The sequence below is a fragment of the Drosophila willistoni genome, assembly GCF_018902025.1.
Source record: "Drosophila willistoni isolate 14030-0811.24 chromosome 2L unlocalized genomic scaffold, UCI_dwil_1.1 Seg196, whole genome shotgun sequence".
NCBI lineage: Eukaryota > Metazoa > Arthropoda > Insecta > Diptera > Drosophilidae > Drosophila > Drosophila willistoni.
Genome location: NW_025814048.1, coordinates 2,405,277 through 2,429,405, shown reverse-complemented (window position 1 = coordinate 2,429,405; position 24,129 = coordinate 2,405,277). Strand labels below are relative to the sequence as shown.

General features: G+C 35.8%; 1 protein-coding gene across 2 annotated transcripts; it reads left to right on the top strand.

The window, feature by feature from the left end:
• The first annotated feature begins 3,936 nt into the window (after positions 1-3,936).
• LOC26530271 lies at positions 3,937-8,714 on the top strand. 2 transcript variants are annotated; one of them, XM_023181852.2, is made up of 7 exons: positions 4,359-5,386; positions 5,448-6,103; positions 6,788-6,985; positions 7,055-7,639; positions 7,702-8,214; positions 8,281-8,442; positions 8,504-8,714. In XM_023181852.2, exons 1-7 carry the CDS (start codon positions 4,361-4,363, stop codon positions 8,637-8,639), a joined length of 3,276 nt encoding a protein of 1,091 aa, XP_023037620.2. In that variant the 5' UTR covers positions 4,359-4,360; the 3' UTR covers positions 8,640-8,714. The 2 variants fall into 2 exon arrangements, with proteins under 2 accessions (XP_023037621.1, XP_023037620.2); XM_023181853.2 differs by lacking the exons at positions 6,788-6,985; positions 7,055-7,639; positions 7,702-8,214; positions 8,281-8,442; positions 8,504-8,714 and adding an exon at positions 6,173-6,712 and having other exon boundaries at positions 3,937-5,386.
• The last annotated feature ends 15,415 nt before the right edge of the window (positions 8,715-24,129 follow it).

Here is a 24,129-nt window from a genome sequence, read left to right as displayed (position 1 = left end):
AGGGGCATTAATAATGTTTAAAACATTAATTCATTTCTGGTTTTTATGTTTTATATGTTTACAATAAAAAATGTTACCAACTTTTAATAATAAATAAACTCACTGACCCAACAAATAATGAAATCAAAATATTTATAGAACTTTTCCCTCCCGTTTTTTCTGCTTTTGCATCGATTGGCAACTAAAAACAAAAACAAAAAAAAAAAATAAAGAAAGACAAACAGTTCTATGGAAAAAAGGCAACAAATGTAAAGCAACCTAATTAAAAATGTTTTGCAAACAAGCAAATAGCAAAAAAAGTGAAAACAAAAATAATAAAAAAATATCATAATAATAATATATAGAAATTTATATACATATAATTGCACAGGCTCAAAGGAAATGCATTGCAAGGATATAACTTTGAACAAGTTAAACAATGAAAAGGACGCAGCAAGATAAGAACGAAGGCCAAGGGAGCAAAAGTCAACACGTTGAAAGAAAAAGTAAATAAAATGAAAGAAAAATTTTGCATGAATTTTCACATGTTTGCAGAACTCAAATATACGAAGAGAGCTGGATCCATACTTATGAGCAAAGCCTAAGTAGACGTTGACAGTTCACAAAAGTGGGAGCAAGGAGCAGAAGAATGTTGAAATGAAAAGTTCTTTCTCTCACACTTCCGTTTCCGTTGGCAAAACAATTAAAAACAGCCAAAAAAAAAAAGAAGAAAAATGAGCAAATTTCTTGCTCATCCTTCCTATTCCCTAGATACAATGTCGACGGCTTTCTTAGCTTTTCCCTTGGAATTATTTTTAGGTAGGCAAACACCCGACTCCAGTAGACTTTCAGAGACCCCCACAGACTGCTCCATTATTAGCGCGAAATTTACGCAAATCTGATTTTTGGCCCCAGACAGCCAAAAGTCGCACAGGCATCCACACAAAATATAAATGCGAGACAAGACAACAACAAGAAAATATTTCAAAAAAGAATTTCCATGTACTCTCGGATGCTATGATTATGTCTGGCCTGTTGTCTGGGTGTTAATGAAATTTTCATTTTGCCATTGAAAAATTTGTATTGTTTTGCCTCGAAAATACACACAGAAGGCAGAAGCTAGAAGCCAGAAGGCTCAATGAAATATGCCGATGAGACAGCTAAAACTAAACATCATTCAATTCAATTTGTTGACAACCAAATAATTTGACTTTTGAGATGATTGCGTGAGCCAAAAAGTGAATTGCAATTGAAAAGCCTAAAAAAGTGAGGAATAAATCGCTTCTAAATCTCTTCTAGAGTTTAAAAATAATTGAAAATTTGATTAAGCAGAAGGTTTATCTTGCAATGTTTTGTAAGATATTTAAATCGTTTAAATTACTTTATCAAAACGCACTAAACTATCACTAAATCTTAGCTTAACCTAACCGTCAATATGGAAGTGAGAGTCAAGTGATATACATACTTATACATACATAGAACTTGCAACAATTTTTGTTTAATCTTAATTTTGGTCTTAAAATAAAAGTGAAATTCGAAAGTACATTTTCAAATGTGGCCTAGGGCATTGTCTTGAGGTATGAACTTCGAGGTATGAATAACCTGGCGGTTTAAACTTAGCTTGAAACCTCTCATAGAGCACCAGTAAGATCAAGATTCAGTTACGCCGCAACACAAGATGGAATAATGTTTTCAAAAATGTCTTACCGAGCAACGTCCTTGAAGTGAAACTTCCCTATAATTATTGTAAATAGAAACAAAAACGACGTCAAAAATAATTAAAACACTTAGGTAAAAATTATCATAAAATTAACACACTTTGATTATGAAAGAGAAGAGTGGATAAAAGAAAGCATTATGTCGCATTGAAAACCCATTTAATCAACTTTTCAACAAATCCATTCTACTAGAAATTCTTCACGTAAATCACGTTGCCATCTCTTGAATGCTTTCGGACTATGCGACACGATGCGGCAAGGGCGTTCTTTTTTAAAGGCGGGCAAGGGGGCGGCGGTCGGTGATGGCGTCAAGCGGCTGCGGTTGAAATTAAAAAGGAATTTTCCCAAATTGCTATTGAAGCCTGCGAAAGCGAAGTGAAGTGAAGCGTTTTGACCAGGCTTTTTGCTTTTGCGGTTTTTGGGCAAAGTGCCAAAGAGATCCACAACAGATAGACAGAGAGTCACCTAGAGGAGGAGGAGGAGGAGGAGGAGATGGGCAACTGTTGCAGTGAATGAGCTGGGCCTAAAGGAGGGGGTGGAGTATTTTCTTTTTTTTTTTATTCTCGGTAGTGGGTGGGTCGACAGTTTAATTGGGTTAGCAACGTCAACGGGCTTGTCCATTGGCGGATCATTGGCCCTGACATGGCATGCGTGCGGATGAGTGAATGGGAGGAGAAACTCCACATTCGGTCTCTATCCCCATCGATTTTCCAGCATTGCAACGGCGGCGGCAATGCTCTCTGGATTATTTCGTAATTAAACGCAAATGCAGGTCGTCCCACTTCTCTGCCTTCCCTTATCTCCCTCTTTATGCAGAGTTTTCTTTTTCAGTTGACCAAATGAAGCGTAAAAGCATGGGCGTGGCGGGCTCCAGCTGCCCAGCCTCCCATGTGTAACTCCTTTCACAGGAGTTGCTAGTGTTGCCATTGGCAATGGACCACCAAAAGCGGTCATCGATTGTTGTTTGTTGCTGACTAATTAATGACACTTGAATGCTTGATTTCACTTCACCCATTCAAAACCAACATTCAGCCCCCTTTCTCCCCCCTTTTTTTGTGCAGGAGATAGATATTCTATGTATCTATTTCGGTTGTCCATTGACATGTTTTGCTAACCACTCCACAACATTCCGTGAAATGTTAATGACCTTGTGGCAATTCCGAAATAGTCATTCGAGTCGTTTGTGTGCTTTTCGTTACATGAAGCAAAATGTCGTTCAATTAATTGACAATTCGTTGAAGTTTTCACCCAAAAAATACTTTGCTCTTTGGTGAAAGGCTTAAACACAGACAGCATCGATGTTCGTCGAGGCAACAAAATGTTGCAACTAACTAACTCAACCCAAGCGCAACAGCTTAACCGATTTATGTACCAAAGTGCAACAACTTTGCAAAAAAAAAAAAAAAAACAAAACAAAAATACTCTCAAAGTATTTTGAGGACAAACTTTGGACAACTTTAACTTTTTTGCTCAACGCTTTTATGCATACTTTAAATTCATTTTGCAAATTTTGAAATTTCATACTTTATTTTTTATCTTTTTTTTGTTTGGTCTGTTCCATTCGACTCAAGTTGAACACTTTTGTCTCACATTGGGGTTAAAAACTTTACTTCCAAATATAATGGTTTTTAAATTAAAGTTTATTTCGTTCAACGTCCAAACGTCCATAGTTTCTAAAAGCAATTCACTTTTTTAATGTCAGTGCTATTATCGGTATGAGTAAAATAATTTATTTAAAACCAGAGGGCCGGGGCTAACTTCGATCGCGTCAAAGTTTGTTTACCCTTGCAACTGTTTTGGAAACTCTTTCCTTACCTATAGCCATCAAAGTGGAAAAACATTTTATCTACAAAGTCTTATATTTGCCAAAGAACGGCCTACAAGCTTAGCATAGCAAATAAAAAGCTCCTATGGGAGCTATATGATATAGTCCCCCGATCTTTATCAAATTCGGCACAGTCGTTTATAGGTGTAATAAACTCACCAATATTAAATTTAAAGACAACAGCTCAGAAAATAACGAAGTTTTTGAGAAAAATCACAGGTCGTGACTTTGCCGTTTGTATGGGAGCTATATGATATATGTAAGTAATCTATTTACGTAATCTATTTACATTTCCATTATCTGCTATTATCTACAACAAATACTAACGTCATTTTAAGGTAATCTAATGCCTTTCAAGTAGGAATCGAACATTATTAAACCTGCTAGCATTTCGTTTCTCACTTCAGTACAATTTACAACACGGCACATGATAGTATTTCGACTCGGCGGAAAATTGGCCATATCATTTCTAAACACTTACATTTATAAATAACTGATAAAGCGTTATCTGATAATATTTCATGGAACAAAGGAATAATTTTTTAGCTTAATCGTTTAAAGTTCATAGTTGGTCGATCCAGTTTAACGGATATATAAATACATAAATCGTTCAAAAGAACGGACGGATATGGATATATGAAACAAGAACTTGTTTATAGTATCTCCTTGTGAAAAACTCAATTTGTCGTGACATAGAACATAGGACATAGAATATCTATTTTATATTTAAAAAATGAGTGCAAAAAGTGTAGCTTATCTAAAATACTAGTAAATAATTAGTCATTCCGTTGACTAATACGGTTGTCCATTTTCGAACAAGTTAAACTACTATATAAAAATGAATTGTGAAACTCAACCTCAATTGATTGATAGGGATTTTAATGATCACCTATACAATTTAATTGATATAAAACAGGATGAAGTTACGCAATCGGCCACAAAACGAATTCTGGAATTTATCTCTAACCTGATCCTGATTAAAAATGTGAACTTGTCTCCAAATATATTTGAAAAGCTAATCTCAGTCATGATGGCTGTCTTTGATGGAAATGAAGCTGCTGCTTCCTCTATGGAACATCGTCAGTTTGTCGCTAATGTGTTGGCCATTCTTCAGCTTCAAATAAGGAAATTCCCAAATACTGATACCAATCTTTTGCTGAATAAGTTGTGGTCACTCTGTCTGAATGGCGATCCTCTCGCTGGACAGATAATCTTCACGTTTTCTGATGATTTCGCTCACCGAGATGAAAGTTCGCCAGAAATGCAGAAAGTGATTCAACACTTAGTCCAATCAAAGGAGAAGATGGATCGTTACTCTCTTATGCGAAAATTGAAGGAGTATTTCGATTCCGATTACATTTCTGCATTGGAACATTTGGAGGAGCAACAGATGCCCAATAACTTAGTCAGTTGGTTGGACAAGCTGAAATCCACGACCGTCATTTTCCCATGGACGCGTATTTTATACCTCAAATTCTTCCATTCTAAGAATATATTGGTTCTTAATGAAACAATGAAATATATAGCCAACAATTTGACAATATCTCATTTGACTGATTGGAATTTGATAGATGAGTTTCTAGCAGCATCCAATCGAACGATTTTCGCTCATTATGATGGAGTCTTCAAAAACTTCGTATTATCAAGTGGAGTTGAATTGCTTGTTGAACCCCTGGTAAACGTTCCATGGAAATGGAACAATATTCCACTATGGAATTGGCTCAGATGTCTACCGAGAGAGAAGCAAGGACAATCGCCAAGCATTAGTAAGGAAATATTCCTTAAACTCGCTTTTAAAGTCCAAGAAATGACAGGCGTACTTAAGCTAGAAGACATTTTACGATGCGTTATGGATCGATTTTGCGTAAGTCTCTTCTTCACTTCAATTGTTTGCCCTTCATTCTCTTTTATCTTATGACTTATAGGTTACAATTGACGAATTGTCCTTAAGGGATTACTTGTTCTTTATTGAGACGATGTACAAAAACTCGATATATGAATATTGCGATCATAATAGTTTGTTGGACAAAATAAATAATTGTGACAATTTTGGAGCGGAAATCGTTTTCTTCAACAAAATTAACTTGGATGAATTATTCAATTCGAATCCATTCTGTATACGGTTCGGATATCCTGTAGTTGCTACTCTAATTGAAAAACTAAGAACAGTACCAAAAGCTCAACATGGAATGTTACCTTATTACATAATGGCTTGGATCAAGGACTGGAAAAAGATTAGGGACTTTTGGGCCACCAAGTACGAAGTGAACATTTCTTTAATTCTAGGCGGAGATCTGAAGCAAATACAAACTCATTTGCTCGATAAGCTCATGTGGCAAACTGAAGAGGAGAAATCCATTTTGCTGGAAAATTCTGTAGACTTGTTTGTTTTAAATCAGATAAAAAAGTGGAAGGACATAAAATCTTTTGGCTACAAACCACAGGAACTACTTCAAATGGGAGGAAAGGAAACATTTGAACACTTAGGAAATCTTTTGGAAGAAGTTGATGAACGATTGGAGGACGCGAATGTGTTATCGACTTTTGTGTCTTTACTGGAAAAGTTTCCAACTCTTGCCATGTAAGTTAATTCACTTAGATAATGTATCTGTGTTTTATGAATACCTATTTTTTGTATGTATATACGAAGAGCATTCCAAAACTAAGAGGACCTTCTAAATTGATATTTTTCGGCATGTTGGTAAACACTTCGCAAAAAAACTGTATGACTCGGGGTTTCGGGAATTTTGGCGGCGGTTCTCCATTTTGACCAACTTTGAGTCCTCTCCTCCGATTTATTTGAGACGTTGTCGAACTTGCCACTGTAACTTTAAACATGTTCCCAGGAACAATATTGATTCATCCTGTCAGCTTGCAACATTTGAAGGTTACGCATCTCTCAATGCAACTCTGGACACAGTCTCTAAATAGTCTCCCACAAGTCTAAGTTTGTTTTTGCCAGGTACAATTGTAAGACGTCTCTTCTCGTGCCAGGGGATTTTCGTAATAGGTCGCAGACATTTACGAATCAAAATCAAATCGCCCTAATCGAAGATCATACGGAAGTCAATACCGGAAAAGCCATTTAAAATCCAATCCGATGACGAAATTTTCCTAATCACGTCTTTTTAATACCTTGACGAAGTGCCTTAGAAATATTTGTCCCAATCTGAAATTGTTTATCACTTGGTGCATTCGAAAAGTATTTATTTATATCTTGTGTAAATGGGTCCATTTTATTTTCTTCTCTTTCTATATTTTGTAGAGCTGACTATATTGGAAAATATGCATCCAAACATTTGACACCTGCAGAACAAAATAGCATTTCCTTAAAGATTATTACGAATCATATTCGTAGCAATAGAAATGTTGTTATTGGAATATTAAAATCAAAAGTAAAATTTTCTATCAATGAAATCCTAGAGGAACTTATCCTTCATTTAGAAATAACTGAAAATGCATGGTGAGAGTAAATTAAGTGAATTGACAAATAATAATATTATAACAAAGTATCCTTTCATTGCACTTACAGGATTTTTGAATCTCTAACTACTTTTTGTGACATGGTGTTTTTGGTTAGCAAGAATCCAAACAAAATCATTTGTGAATTGTTGCAGCTTAACAATGAACTGTCTAAGAGCCATCCACGTTATCTAGCCAACTCCAAGGAGCACAGACTTAAATTTTGCATTGCCTTTGTTTTGCTTGACTCACAGAAGTATCTAAATAGAGCAGTGTTATTCTCATTAAATTCACCGCCACATGAACAAATGGTATCTGAATGCTTAGATTTGTTATGGACAGCATTACTTTCACCCCATGAGCAGTTAAATATTACATGCCTTTATGAAATGATAGTGACACAATATTTATATGACACAAATCCACAAATCCTTATTGAGCGCTTGCAGTTTATAGCTACTCTACAGCAAAATCAACAAATGTCCTTACTTTCCGTTACACATTTTTTATTAATTAAAATTTATGGAAAATGGATCGGCAACATTGATAAATTCTTACAATGCTTGGTGCCTCTTAAGGAAGCAGAAAACTTAGAAGTTCGTCAATTCACAACACTAATTATACAAAAATTGTTTACACGATATCCAAGTTTGCGGTAAGCTGAAAATAATTCGTGGTATAGAAAATAAATTTATTATATTTTAAATTTATTTTTAGAAATGCGCCTTTAGATGAATCTATACAGAAAATTTTAAAGGATCAAATAGCAGATGAATCGGTTTTACCTCATGTGAAAGTTCGTCTCCTGTTATATAAATTTTTTGGAAAACGCTGGTCAATACATAGCCTTTTGTTTGTTTTTAACATGAAAAATGGTACAGTAATTTATCCAAATAAAGGTATGGAAGAAGAACTGCATGAATTCCGAAGCGCTTTGAAGTCCACATCCATCGATCCTGGTGGAGTTCCACCAGTGAATGAAGATATGCCAAGCAACAAACCAACTAGCCATACATATCCCAAGTCCAATCTAACCTGCCAAAATACATCGGCTGCAACCGAGCCAGGAGTTGTTCCTTTAGTCCGTGGAACAAGTTCATCTCAATCTGATGGCGAACTAATTGTATTATCCACTCGCAATCATAATGAAGCCAGCTTAGATGACTTGATGGAGACCTGCAATGCGTTTGGCGTTCGAACTTTGGTATTGAACAAGTTGACAAATTTAGGGTTAGTCTTTTCCATTTACTTAATTATGCATATTTATAATTAACATTTCTTTATAAAATATTACAGAATCAGAACTGCAGGTGAACTAACAATATGCCTAAAAGACCCTGAGTCGTTGCATGAATATTTGCGTGAGAAAAAAATGAAAAATTATAAAATTGTTGGCATAGAAAATATGGAAAGATCACATAAATTGGCTTCATCTCAGAAGACAATTTTGGTTCTTGGGTGAGTGAATCTTAGAATTAACAACCCAAATTTATTAATAACTTTTAGCATCTTTTTTAAGTGAGGATCAACAAGGCACAGCGGACAATTTGAAGGACTTGTTAGATTTTACAATTGTATTACCACTGGCTGATGTGAAAAATTTACAAAATATGGCAATATTTTTTTGTTCTCAGCCAGGACCTGAAATGTGTTAAAAAGAATCCCCTTTTTACTTTTACAAGTTGTCAATTATTACCCATATTAACCAAATTATAAAACTTAATCAATTACCTATAAAATGATTCAAGTTTTACTAAAATCCCATAAGTTCTGCTTGTATTCAGGAAAACTACATTTTTTTATTAATGTTAAGCGAATATATAACCAGAAGGCCGAGGCTAGTTAGCGAAGTTTCGCATCAAGGTTTGTATAACCCTTGCAACTTTTTAGGTAACTCTTTCCTTACCCATAGCCATCAAAGTGGAAAAACATTTCATCTAAAAAGTCCTATGTTTGCGAAAGAACGGCCTACAATCTTAGCATAGCAAATAAAGAAGTTATTGATCAAAGTCACTGTTTTCGACCGATCGTTCCCACGGCAGCTATATGATAAGGTAACACGATCTTGATCAAATTTGGCACAGTCGTTTATAGGCGCAATAAACTCACCAACACGACAATAGCTAAGAAAATAACGAAGTTATTGAGAAAAGTCACTGTTTGTGACTTTGCCGTTTGTATGGGATCTATATGATATAGTGATCCAATCTGGCTAAATCCGAGATATACAAACTCTGCAGTATATACAAGCCCACATGCAAAATTTCAATTTCAGAGGAGTTTGCGTTGATCCAGACGGGCGGACATGGCTATTTGAACTCGTCTCGTCGTGGGGATCAAGAATTTATGTATATACTATATTTATGTAAGATGGAGTCCTCAATTGAGTCCCCAAATGTATTATATTATAGTTTATTAGTATTATAAATCGGACGGGCGAGTAATGATTACAATATGCAACTTAAATCTCGGGTTCTGTGTACTGCTGATTTATCGGCTCCTTACTGTTGACTGCTGAACCTCGACTGTTGACTGCTGAACATTGACTGCTGATCACTTCTCACGATACCTCACGACTGCTGGAGTTGCAACCACGCTGCAACTACCTTATCCCATCTCACATTTATGTATATATTATATGGCCGGAGATGCTTTCTTCTATGCGTTGCACACTTCTGATTTCGCATCGGAAATAGGAACAAACCTTTTAAAGCTTTAGGGCACTAAAAAAAAACCAAAGGGGTATTCTAAAAACTTAATTCTTAAGTGTTTTAAGGTTGAGTTTGAGAGTTAATAACTTGGTACCAACTAAATATCAATAATAAACCAAATTTTTTAAATTTGTTCTACTAAATTTGTTATTTATGTTAGTCAATTGTCATAAAAAGAAAGAACAAAGTCTAAAAATTGGAAAAGATAAACAAAATATTTGGTTAATTTAAAACTTTGACATTATTTATGTTTCTGCAACGTTTAAAAAGTGATTGCCTATGATCTTAAAACTTAAAGTGAGTTAAAAGTATCAAATATTAAAGATATGTCCTTTAAAAATAGTTCTTTTTGGTTAATAAACGCACTTGGCTTTATTTTATACCTAATAAATACTTAAAAAAGAGTTAAATAATATAAATATTTAAAGAGACACTAAAAATTTAAAGCATCTTTTATAATTAGGAATTATTTTTAAAGTAAATTTGGCGCGCTTTCGTAAGTTGCTCATTTTGTTTTGCATTTTGTTTTTAAAAATAACAAAATAAAATGCAAGTTTTTATATATGTATGTACACCTAGTAAAATGAAATCTCACACGCCTGTTGGGGCGTTAAGTGCTATTATTTGTTATTTGGTAAATGTAACACCCCATATGCCACATAGACCCGCAGAACCGCTATGACAACAACAACAAAAACAACAACAGCAGCAAGTTGCAATGACTGCCTGGTCCAGAAAAGGAGTAACAGGACCCTGGATCCACGAACCATGAACAGGACCTGCATATAAGCAGGGAAGAGGAATCATAATTAATTCAAATTTAAATTTCCTTTTTGGCGCATTGCACGCGCCATTTTACACAGGGACAGAGATAGAGAGTGAAGTGATAGGGGGAATCATGCAAGGGGACGCGGTAGAAAAAAAGGGCTCGGCATTTACAAAGTGCCACGCCCCTTATGCCGCATATGTGTGTAGGCGTGGCACGTCTGTGTGCTATGTGCTGTGTGCTGGGCTCCAGCATAATAAACTGTTTAAATATTTAGTTGAAACGAGTTTTTAATGCTCGTTTGAGCTTTTAGCTAACAGTAGAGGCAAAACCAGCAAAATCGGGCAGAACAGACGGGGTTGTCGGGCACCTACAAACACATATACATACGTATATAGACAAAAGGTGTGTGAGTTTGCCCGAAAAAAAAGGGAAAAAGATTCGAAAAAAACGGAGGATAACTTCCGTCATGTGGCCACATTTCCGAGTCCTTTTCCATCATAATTACAATGGCCGAAAACCAGATGCGCTCCCTTCTTTTCGGCCAATTCCAAGTACACAAAAAACTGAAAGAACAGGAAAAACAACACCAAACCGCTTATTATTAATTTTTAATTACAATTTAACCTTTTGTGTTCTTTTTTCTTTGTGGCATTTGCTATAAACAAAAGGTTGTAGAAAAACCAACAAAAAAAGCCACAAAAAAGGAAAGCCATATGGAATATGATTCAATGTAGTGTAACAAACCATAAAGGAAGAAAAGAAAGCTAAGCCCAGTTTTGATCTGCCGATGTTTGTATACGCTGTCATGTTATGGTGTTACTATTTCTTAATATAAAAGCGTCAAAACGAAACAGATTTTCTATGAAATTTGGAACAGTCATTAATAATTGATTTGATTTACATTTTCTTAAGAACATTGTAAAGCTATATTAATAATTTTAATTCTTGTATTTCGAAGCTCACACAGATAAACTAGGATTGGACTATGATATGATATTATGACTCGAGTTTGTATTAAGTGAAGCATTCGTTTATAAAAATATTGTTACCCACATCTATTACGTAGTTTAAGCTTTGAAGATATGATATCTCCATAGCAATGGTTGGTTAAAAAAATAGCTATACAGACAACCTGGTCACTTTTCTACATCAAATAGAAGTATTCTGAAGTATGGGCATAAATATATCACAAAAATTATCAAAATAAGTATTCCAAAACCATTTCTAAGCTTTAATGTCCGACTTTTACCAAAATATTCTAATTGAACTTAAAGAAAGTAAAAAATAATAGGTGCTTCCATTCTCATGGTTCAAAATTTCAAGCCAGAATTACCAGATTACCATAAAAATGTACATTTTTGGCTTTAATGTTGCTTATTTTGGGGGCGAATAATATTCATAATGCATTCATTTACACTTTCTTAATACCAGTTGGTTATGGTCTTTTGCCGGCCAAACAATGTTTGTGTTTGTTTGCCAATTGCCAACTAATTCGCAAAACAAGGGGATAAAATGAAGAAAATGTAAATTGCCCAACTGACACATAAGAGCGGCTCGGGGCTGTGAGGCTAGAGGGAGGGAGCGAGGAAGTGCTCCCAACACTTAGCTGCCTGTCATTTTGGCTGAGTGCCGGCTGGCAGCGTAACACATCTTTCATGGCAAATGGAGGTGCGAAAGGTGCAAAAAGTGCGAAAAGTGGCACGCCACTTCACTCAGAGAGACAACACCGATGTGAGGGAAAACTTGATATGTGTCCAAAGTGCATTTGTTGTTGTTGTAGTAGTTGCTGTTGCTGTTGATTTTTCCTTTAGTTTTTTCACTTTTTTCTATTATTATTATTTATGATCTGCGTGGATGAACAGCTGTCCCAGTCATAGCAACTGATTTCAATGCCCGCGGTCACGAAATCTAGACATAATAAATATTAAATTGCATTTCGCAGAAAACAAAAATTTACCCATAAGCTAGACATGAGATAATTGCTTTATCAGCGAAAAATATTAGTTAGAATTTTTTAATAAATTTACATATATATATTTATATAAGTGCTTACACATTCTTAAATGAAGTTGAAATTTGCAGACTTTATAACCAGATGCGGGTGATCTCCCTCTGTAAAAGTGTCCCTAGTCTGACAATTAATAGATATTAGAATTGGATTGACGATCACAAGGATTTGAAATGATTGATAATAGTGGGAAAAGAGGCGATAAACGGGCGGAATCGTTTTAATTTTAATTGCAATTAAATAAGCGAAGAAGGCATAAAAAGCAAGCAGAATTTTTATAACAATCCTAAAACTAATCAAATAGTAATTTTATTATCAAGAAAGTTCTTATGAAACTTTTAAACCTACGGTGTAAAGTCTTTTAGACCATGCCGGATTCATTTGGAACCCAATAGGTAAACAGAATATTGAAATAATTTTTAAAACGGACTATTTGGACTCAAGTATATTTCTTCTGCAGATTTAGCTTGTTTTTGATATCTTTTCTTTTTATTATTGTCATAGAGTTTGAAACTCATCTATTTGTTCTTAATAATATTGAGTTTTAATATAATATTAAGCATTCAGATGCTGTTAATCAAAAGTCAATAACACCTTTTACATCTTTTGACTTTAAAAAGTCGACTGTTTTTATTAAAACGATTTTACATTTAGTTTTCATTCTTCTACCAGTTTGTTAATAAATTCTTTTGTGTTTTTTGGTAACAATTAATCAATCAACTTGTAGAAACTTTAACAAAAAACAGTCAAGAAAGTGTGTGGCAAATTTTTTAAATTAGTTTTCGAAAAACACAAAAAGCTTTTAAATTCACTCGAATATCCCGCATTCTATATATATATATATACATATAAGAATATATGTATGTGTGTGTTTGTGCCACTTGTTGTTGTTGTTGTTGCTAAAAACTTATTTTGATTGACTTTTAGTCCCCTCGAATGTTCCTTCCTCGCCCTTTTACAGAGAGAAAAAACTCCAACAGTTGAGTAGAAAAGTTTCACTCTATTTTTCTTTTATTTTTTGCTCTCTTTACTTTCTCTTTTTTTTCTTCTCATTTGAGCTTCAGTTCCATCAATAGTTTTTTAATAATTAAAACTGCGCTAGAGCAATTAATTTTAAATTTCAAAAGCTTATAGCTACAGGTTCTCTCTCCCCCTGTCAATGGACACCCTACAGGGTGGAGGTGGGGGGGGGGCGTATCCGTTTTGACTGCGGTTAGAAAATATTAAACATGAGGGGCGACCGTTCTCGACGTCTGGCAAATGTCACCTAAAAAAATTGAAAGTCTCCGCAGACCCTGCAGCTATATACAGAGAGAGTGACAGGGGGAACGGGGACGGGCAATGGAAGGTGGCACATTGGGCGTATACTTCATGTTGGCAAAGGCGAAACTTAATTAATTTGAGTAACTTGGCAGCCGACCCAACAGTTGGACCTTAACTCCACGTCTCCTCCAACTCTTTCTTTCATTTTTTTCAGGGGGAGGGTGTGGCTTGAATTCTTAATACAGAGTGGGTGATGGGGGAGGGCGGGGCACATCATAAAAAAGGGTTTGAAGAAAAAAATAACTGAAACTGACTATGTCAACATAATTAACTTTGAAGTGAGCGACGATGCAGGCAAAGTGAGCAGAGCAGAGCAAAGTAACCCGACCGAAATGTGCATATGAGCGAAACCTTTCATGGCAAGTGTGGGAATGATATGGAATCTTGGTAAAAAATTTATCATCTACATATGTTTGGCCAGAAGAAGAGATGAGGAGGAAAACTGGTGAGGGGGCGAGGGGAATTTCCACCAAGTGGAAATGGAAATGGCGGCCAGTGTTTCTCATAATTAATTTTAATGCGTTTTTGGCGCCTTTTGACTGCTTCCTAAAAAAAAGGCAATGACAGGAGCCAGATGGGTGGATGGGTCGCTAGATGACAGTGGTTCAGTGGGGGACAAGCAAGGGAGCATCCTTCATGGGAAACGCCTTAATTGCCTCTAGCTTCTCTAAACAGAATTTTTGAATGGAGTAAAGTTGAATTGTAAAATATGCGAGTTTTTTGGTTGATGTTACAGTTGACCATACAAGTGCATATGAAGTGCATTAAGGGTACTCATGCTTGCCGCACACATACACACCAAAAAAGTTAATTAATTATTGAATTTTCTACTCTTTGGCAAGGAGTCATTTCTTGTTTTTAAGATAATTAAAAGTTTTGAAAACTCAAGCGGAAAATATATACGAAAAATTCAAATTGATATTACTAACTAGAAGAAATTTAAATGGAGAACTAAAATTGAAAATGAATTAAAAATTTAAGAAATTTCAAAAGTTATTTTCAATAATCAAGTTTCGATAATCTTTTCTTTCGTGGCATTTTAAATTCTATATAATTTATATTTGTTTTTTGTTTAGTTAAACATGAAATAGAAAATTTATCGAAACAATAATATTTATATGAGAATAAAACAATTTATGTATTGACTCTATTTTACAGAGACTCAGCCTCTCATGATGATCTAAGATATATATATATACTCCTTTCTTGATATAGAAAATCCAATGTGAACTTTCTAGGAGGCAAAATACTGATCAGCTATTTCAATTAAACCATTCCACAACGAAAAAGCAAGAAGATTTTCCAAAAATACTTCTTCACTAGCTAAAACATATTCACTTTCATAACTAAATAACATACCTAACCATATAATAAATAAAGTTAATTGGAAATACCAAAGCCAACTTTAAATTTGTTTCCATATATACATATAGTTTCACGCTCATTTTCTTTGCTTATCATTTCAGATTCAACAAAAATCTGTATACAAAAAATAAAGTAAAAAAAAAAAGTATATACACAATTAAATATTTAGCCCCATGGCATTTTCAATTACACGGCCTGACTGTTTACAATAGCAGCATAGGGAAAATACCCTCGGCTCTCGTTCCCCGCCCCCCGCCATCAGGCACTCGCCCAACACCATTCCGCAAAATACAAATACCATAAAAACAAAAACAAATAAAAAAAATATATATATGTATGTATATATATATTCAAACAAACTGAAATCGAATCGAATCGATTTGTTTGTGCGCTGCCGCCGTTTGCTGCTGATGCTGCTCAGTGCTGGTGGGAAAATGAATGAAAATTCATTGAAAACATTTTTCCAATTAAATGCAACATTTTTGCTTTTATCAATTTAATGCTCAGCTGGCATCAGTCGTCGATTTTTCTCTCTATTATTAGCCCTCATCTTACTTTGGGTCTCTGTCCTGTGTGTGTGTGTGTGTGTGTGTGTTAGCAGCAAAGGAAACGCTTATTGAAATTGTTTCGAACATTTTACGCCTTCTCCTTCGATTCCTTGCTTTTGCAATACCCTATAACCTTGGGCTAAATAATGGGTAGTCTAAAGAAATCAAAGTGATTAGAACTTGAAATCGTTATCCATAGGTAGAACCTTTGACATTGTGAGTCGGGGTAGTTCTAGGCTTGAAAGTGTTCAATCAACGCCTTGAGATTTTAGTAGTTACGACTCAAAAACGCATGTTATTCACAAATCAAAGAATGTTTATCCTTCTCATCTGAATCTTCCTTTCTATTTTAAATTCTATCAAATATAATCTATCATTTCTTCAATTCAGGACCTTAATTATTACTAAAGCATCTCACATTCCATCACAAATAGTTAGGAGCTTACAATATCTCCATAAGTATCTCCCCAGTAACAACAAAGAAGATAAAAGAGTTTAAATTCGGTGCAACTGTCTAATATTTTAACCGATTCATCTGTTAGATAACATGTAGGGTATCCAGAAGTCTTTGACCTAGCATTTTGCTTTTCTATATTCCTTTATTTTTTATTGCCAGTTGAACTTTGTCACGTGTCAAGGGGCAGAAGATGGGAGATGGAGCTCGAGATGGAGCAGTAACCGAAGCAATAGCAGCAGCTCATTTAAATTTTAATTTGTATTGGAACTTATCTTCTATTCTTCTATTTCTCTCTCTCTCTTTCTATCGCTCTTTTTGTGAGGCGGCCATAAAAGTTGAAGAGCAGTCAAATAAGGAGAGAAAAAAACTTTTCTGCGGAATTCCCATTATATTTTCAAAAGCTTTTCCATTTGACTTTCTGGCCAGGACTCATGAATGGGCATTTTACTTTACTGTTTTTTTTTTTTTTGTTTGTTGTCGGTTGAGTTTCGATTACAGAAAATTCAATGATTTTGTTTGGAGGCGAAAGTTGTTGGAGGTTTTTTTTCATGTTCTTTTAGCTTGTGGCAGGATAAAGGATGACTCTTCCTATGCAGTTTGGGATGTGTGTGTGTGAAATCGCTTAAATCTCTTGTGCTAATATGACACAATGGTAGGCATGCCATATACATGCCACGGTGTGGCATGGCACTCCGCACCTGGTCCTGCCTCCAGGTGATAGATCCTGCCTGGCTCATGTTTTGGTTTTAATCTGCGACAGCATTAACTTTCCCAGCACACACACACACACGCTCACACAGACAACAGCTCAACATGAAAATTGCTTCAGTTTAAGCTCCTGCCTCGAGGCCATGACGATGACGATGACGCTGCAGAGTTTCCTCTCTTTTTGTCTCTCTTTCGTCCTGCTCCGGTCCTGCTGCTCCCACTATTGCTGGGGTAATGCCAATTGACAGCAGCTTAGAGTCATCGCGCTTGCCCTTCCTGGCCTGGACAACATTTTATGACCAGTTTTTGGGGTCCGTGGCACATGTTTCTATGACCCGTCTGTGTCTGTGTGCCCGTGTGTGTGTTTGAGTGTGCTTTTCGTTGTGCGTGTGTTAAAACATGTCATCAGGCCATATTGAAGCGAGTTGCCAAGCTTGGGCTACTTAGGCAACAGCAAAAAGTTTGGAAACACCATTATGGTGACAGGGCACATAAATGCTGGACGTGAACGGAAAGCTCCACAGCCCCAAGGACCGACCCTCCTTTCCTGCCGCTGCTGCATCTGCATCTTCATTTACCAATCAACTATGCAACACTTTCTATGAAGGATTTTGCAATGCTTTGACATGGCAAGTGAATCTTATCATATCACACAAACAGAGATAAATCTACAAATTCAGCTTTAGGATATCCTCAAGAAAGAGGGGTTTGTTTTTAGGCGAATTGATTACCTAAACTAGATAAAAATTAAGAAAAATTTAGTGAAATCAAGTGACTAGTATATATACACATAGATCAAAGAAAAATACTTATTTAGGTTTACAAAAAAATGTCTTCTTATAATATTTAGACTTCAGTTTAGGTTTACTTTAGTTAAATCTATCTAATACTTTTTAGTATGAGTCCTTTTACATTAAAAAAGGGTCTATAATAAAGCTTTTTGAACAATTTCATCAAGTGTTCGTTATACTTCTTAACCTTATTGGAACGGACTGAGAACTACTCGTAGGAAAGTGTTAAATTTTAAGCTCAGAAGAAGATGACAAAACTTAAACCTAGAGTTGAGGATACATTTCTGTCCTGACGAAATGTTCAGATTGGATTCGGTCTAGAAGATATCGCAGCAAATCAGTTCAGTTCATTATGCTATTTATGTAGTCTATTTATAAATATCCATAAATTAAGAATTTAATAGAATCTTGGACTTAGCCAACACAATCTGTAAAGCTATTGATGTCTTTATAGAATCTATACTAATAATTCCAACAGATTATAAATAAATAATAAAATATGTTAAATAGTGTTGGCAATTTCACTTTGCCTGTAAAAATCAGAAACAAACTCCACCCCATTTAGTGACTTCATCTATCTACTCTATCTATGGATAACCATTGCCCAGTTTACCAACCCAATTCACCCCAACTCCATTTTTTGAAATGCTCCAAAATGGACTTCCATGCTCATTTATTCTACACTTGCTAAACTTTTCGACCAACACTGGCACCTCAATAAAACAATTTAAAAGTCATCGTCCAGTCAGGAAAAGTGCTGCTGGTGCTTCTGGTGCAACTCCTTCCTCGGCTAACCCAAACCAGAGTAAGTTGTCAGTCTCACCATTTATTTTGTTGCAAATTATCTGGCAAGGAGTTCGAGCTAGACACATGTGGCTCCAGTCCAGTCCAGCCATTGGGCCATTGGTGGTCACCGCTCAACGTTCTTGCAGCTTTAGTTTTTCAAGTGGTTTCAGTTCAAGTTTTTTTTTCCAGCAGTTTAAGACAAAAATTGCCTCGTAGCCGGGTGTGGGTGGGTGGATTGCTGGCAGCTGAGCAGCATTCTTTCAGCAAATTGGGCAATCAAAAACTTTTCGTCGGAGCAGGTAAATTGATAGGGAAGAAGACAGCCACGTTGGGCGATGGGTGAAAGTAAGACATGAAATGCAAAACTTTTTGGACCAACAATTATGAAGAATGTTTGCCTGGAAACAAGCTGGCGATTTGCGATTTTATTGCCCTGCACATAAATAATGATTACTTAAAGCTATAACAAACTCTCATCCCAAGTAAACCATTGGCGGTAGTCATCAAAATCAAAAATTGCCATGTCAATCAATAATAATAATAAAAGCGAATAAAAAAAACATTAAAAAAATATACACAAAACAACAAAAAATACAACAAAAAGAAAGAAAGGAAATTGTACAACAACCGAAATCCAAAATATACACAGATTTTTCATGCAGATAACCAAACAAGGGCAGATTTTATTTATTGTCTGACATATATACGCATATAAATGTATGTATATATATCAGTATATAGATGCACATATTTATACATATGTACAATTTCCTTTTTTTTTTATTTTGTTTTACATTTTTTGAACACTTCTTTAATCGATTTATGAATTGTTGAGCATGTCCAGGACTGAACTCGTATATGGAATTCACGGAATGGATGTCAAACAATGAACCAATTTCATTTAAATCGCATAAATTCAAATAAATAACAAGGGCGTGGTCCAAGGGGGGACGAACTGTGCGGGCGGTGGCCATTCAAGAGATGCCAGAATCGAGATTTAATAAAATGGCACACAAAACCCAGAGATAACTGTACACATAAGCCCCAACGACTTTGGCATACCCTTGTACGTTGACTTCTTAACTGGGAATGGCTTTTTACATTCAATATTCATTTTTACACAAAGTCCTTTTTGGATTGAATATAATTTGTAATCTAGGAAATCAATATAAATAATCAATATAATAAAGTAATATTAATGTGTAAAACGAAAGTGAATTTTAATTCTTTAAGATCAAGTTTGGCAACCATTCTTTAAGAGACCCATCGATTTTTGAGATCCCATTTTTAACACATTTCAATAAGGTTTAAAACGTTAAAGAAACAGAAAGCTTGCAGAAGATGCAGAATCAAAATTTAGTTAAGAAACTAAGTAAATTTTTTAGTGAATATCAATGCTATTCAAAAAAGTGTTGGACAAAATTGTAGTTTAGTAAGTTAATCTAAGCTGATTTTCTTTCTGGTGGACCCGTGATTAGTGCAAAAAGAAGATTTCATTGAAAATTGGGTTAGGAAGTTACTTCTTGAAGACAATTGGGTTATATATCCGATGGAGTAAATAGCTTATATGATAAATAATAAAATAACTAAAGGAATAAGGGATAATATTTGTAATATTAATACTTTTAAGCCTCCATCATAATTAATTCTAGGTTTTATAGATAGATCTTATAGATAGAACATCTAAATGGTAAGGAATATTATTTTGAGAAAAATAAATGTTTAGCCCTACCCATAGGTAAATTGTTTCTTAAAACTTTTACTTAGAGTTCATCAATAAGTTAGATGTAGATCAGAATTATATATCTATAGACTCTTATTTTTCTATGCTTGGACGTAACTCTAGAAAAAGTGAATGCAATTCTTTTTGATGCAAGAGTAGTGAACGGCAGTCAGAGAGACAAACATAAAAATCAATAAACAATAAAGTTGATTTATGCATCAAAGTGTCAATTGGCAGCAGCTACCGCTCAACGCAAGCGAATCTATCCCCCCTTTCTGCCCAACCAACAATCGACCTCTCCTCTATCGTCTCTCAAGCTGCTGGACACTCTCTTGAATCTTTAGTTGGGCCTCCATGGCGTATGCGTAATTGCATTTCGGAGGCAAACTGCCAGCGAAACATTTATTCGCCCGCAATATATGATTGAAAAATATGCTTTTGATTTTGATTTCGATTTCGATTTTTATTATCAACTATTGCAGTTGATGTCGTTCGGTCGGTTGGTCGCTTGGTCTGACGGTCAGTCTTTTAGTCTGTTTTGGCTCTATCCCGGTTCTCAACCATTTGGCGATTCCACAATTCATCTGTCAACCGAAATCAATTTTGCGGCTTCAGCCATTTATCTTTGTTAGCGACTGTCGACAGCTAAAGCTACATCTACAGCTACTGATGCCGCTGACGTTGCCACAGCCAATGTTGCAGTTGCGTCCATTGATTTGGTTGTGGGGCAGCAGCAGCAGCAGCTAATTGAGCATAAAACAGTATTCAGCATTTGACGCTGATTGAAATTCAATTATGTATTGGGTGGATTTTCATAGAAAATGAATTGAAATTTTGTTCGTTATTATTCGAAAGTTCTGATCGACAGTATCTGATTAACAAGTAATAAATACGTACATATGTATTTAGCATATTTGATGAAGCAACAAACATGGACATTTTTTTGTTTATCTAGTGTGCCACACGTAATCAGCTCAAGTGAGATTATCTGATGTTTTCTTATGTCTTGCAAGCTGGCAACTTCAACTCGCAACTGTTAAAACTTCAACTTCAACTCCCACTTTTAGTCAATAGAAGGGGACAGCAGAAAACTGCAATTCATCAACTTAAATCAGAGGAGACACAACATACAGAGCAACCGACTGGGTGATCCTCGCCTCCTGCCCAGCTCCTACAGGTCTTGGTTGCCCACCCACTGAGGCAGCTGCTGGCAGAGGGCGGCTCAGCTCAACGAGGTGATTTGCATGCAAAGTCAAGGAGTGAGGCGGATTAGACCCAGTCGGCCGACTGATTGCACCCACATAGAGATGGTTGAGTGAGTGACTTAAGGTGCGTGTCACGACAAAAATAATATATATTTTATTTTTCCTTAATCGCCTCCCCTTGTCTCTTTTTCCGTTTAACAGCTGCATGAAGTTAAATTTGCTTATCCGAAAAGAACATTCCTTTTCCATTCCAATATACAACATTTCGTTCAACCAATTCAATACTCCAACTCTCTGGTCTGTGTGTGTGTGTTTGTGTGTGTATCGTCCTCCTTCACATTGGCATCCACGCGTTACGCAAATTGAATTCGTTGGCTGAAAATTTATGCAACATCGCGTCCATTGGCCTGGCTTGGAGGTGCATGGAGTGGAGGACGCGAAGAAAGGGAACCGATATCGACAGCAGTGCAACTTGCATGTAAAACTGGTCAGAGATGGTGAAATTTATGCTTTGTTTTCGGTTAAGGTTTTTTGTTCTGTTTCTGTACCCAAAAAAGAAGAACATGCAACATCAATTCTTGTTAACTTTTCATGCACCGACCGAACCCAAAACGAATTGTTGGATAAAGAGTAAACCATGTTTTCTTTAACATTTATTCAAACTTCTGTACCGACAATTCACATTGTATCCAGTGCGATCTTCACCTTACAGAAGTGTAGAAATAAAAGTAACCCAAGGCAGCAGCCAGAACTATAATAATGAATAAAACAACCAGGACACAATTCATATTACATGATGGTACAAAGGTTATTGACATCCTTGTTGACCTCCTGTTGGGTCGTTCATCTGGCACTACGACATCCTTTGGCTTCGAGGGGGTCGCTTCCATAAATTGTTAATAAACTTTTATAAGAGATAATATTATTGAAAATTTTGAATATCATTTCATGGACTACTAAATGCGTATGCACATTGAAATTGAATTGATTGAAGGCATAAACAATATCGATAGACATCAAAGAATGATTGATATCGATAGACCAAGAATCAGGCGAACCATCGATAATAGAGATAGAGAACAAATCGAACAATCGATAATATCAATGGACAACTAATTGGACAAACAATCGATAACAATTGATGGAATTGATGAAACAAGTTTCATAATTGTTGTTTGCGATCTTTTTAAGAAAAATCGATTGTTTTAAAGCCCTTTCAAAGTAAATATAGTATTTCCCACGATCCTTTTAAATTGATTTCACCTCTTTGGGGAGGATGCATCAACATTTTCACCAACCAAAAAACAAATCCCTAAATTGCATAACATATCGCCTAGCAACGAGCTCCATTTATCAAAACCCAAATGAAAGAGTTGGCCACCAGCTGGAACCCCAAAGAGGGGGGAATAGGTGGAAAATGTAAAAGGAAAACAAAAAAAACAACGAGTGCCCAGGTAAAGTGAATTCCCGTAGAGCGTTTAATCAAAATTTACCGGCGAACGCGTTCGCTGACAATGAGAAATTGCAACAAATTCGCGCTACACAAACATTCACCATGAACCAAAGGCAAACAAAGTTGAAACGAAAAGAGAGGTGCATCGCAATGGAGGATGGGCAAAGTGGCTACTCGATAGTGTAGTAAAAACAAAAGAAATGCAAAATACAACGATCCCTGTCGATTGGCCGTAAAAGTATTTTTGTTTTTATCCTCTTTTTTTGTTGTTATTTTTATTTTTTTGGCTGTGCCTTCCCGCTGCTTTCTGTTTGCATCTCGATTTCCATGCCGCTGATTCTGCTGGATATCTGACTTTGGCCTTTTTGCGTTTTGCTTGACGGATATGAAAAATGATGCCGCAACGAAAAATTTTTGTTATTTTTTACAACCAAAAGCGCTCAAAGGCCTAAACCCCGATGCCGAGCCCCAGTCAGAGAGTGAGAGCCGAGGGTATTCTCTATATCTTTAGCAAGTGAAGTGCTGCAGCAACTGGAAATTGATTGATAGGCCAAGCTATGGGAATTGTGGGCGTTATGTGGTGGCTCCTCTTTGGAGAGAGAATTGATCGGTGGGTCGGTAGTCCGAAGTCGGCAGTCGGCAGTCGGCAGTCGTGCCGTAGCCAATCTACCTAAACGGTAGCAAATGGGCCCACTATGGGAGTGTGTGGAGGCGTTTACTGTGAGCAGTAGCCTTTAGTCATTTTGTTATGAATCGCTCGGAATATTGATCACGGCAGCCACAACAACTGCATCAGGTGGGCCGAGACCGAGATGGAGATAAAAGAGATCGTTAGAAACATATGCGAAAGTTGCATCACAAGGAAAAGAAAACCCAAAAATGTCTAAGAAAACTATAAAATTCACAAAACTTTAAAATATTATAGGCGAGTGAGACCCTGACAGTTGTTTTGTTTCAGTATAAAACTGCTTTCGAAAATCCACATTTATTTTTATAGTCGTACACTCGAGAAAAAAGATCTACAAAGTCATAAAATCTTTCTACTCATTCTTCAAGTGAAAAATTTTTAAGAGAAAGATACAAATTTTTGAGTAAAAACCCTTGTAATTCCCAAGTGGTTTAAAGACGAAAGTAGTGTCTGGGAGCTGAAAGTTTTGCCAACGAGAATCAACACCTCTTTTTGATATGTATAAATGAAAAAAATCTATTTAGAAATATTTTATATTTCTAAATATTTTAAAGCTACGTCATTAACGAAAAATAGGCCGAATTTAGAATTTTTCATAATTTTTGTTAAT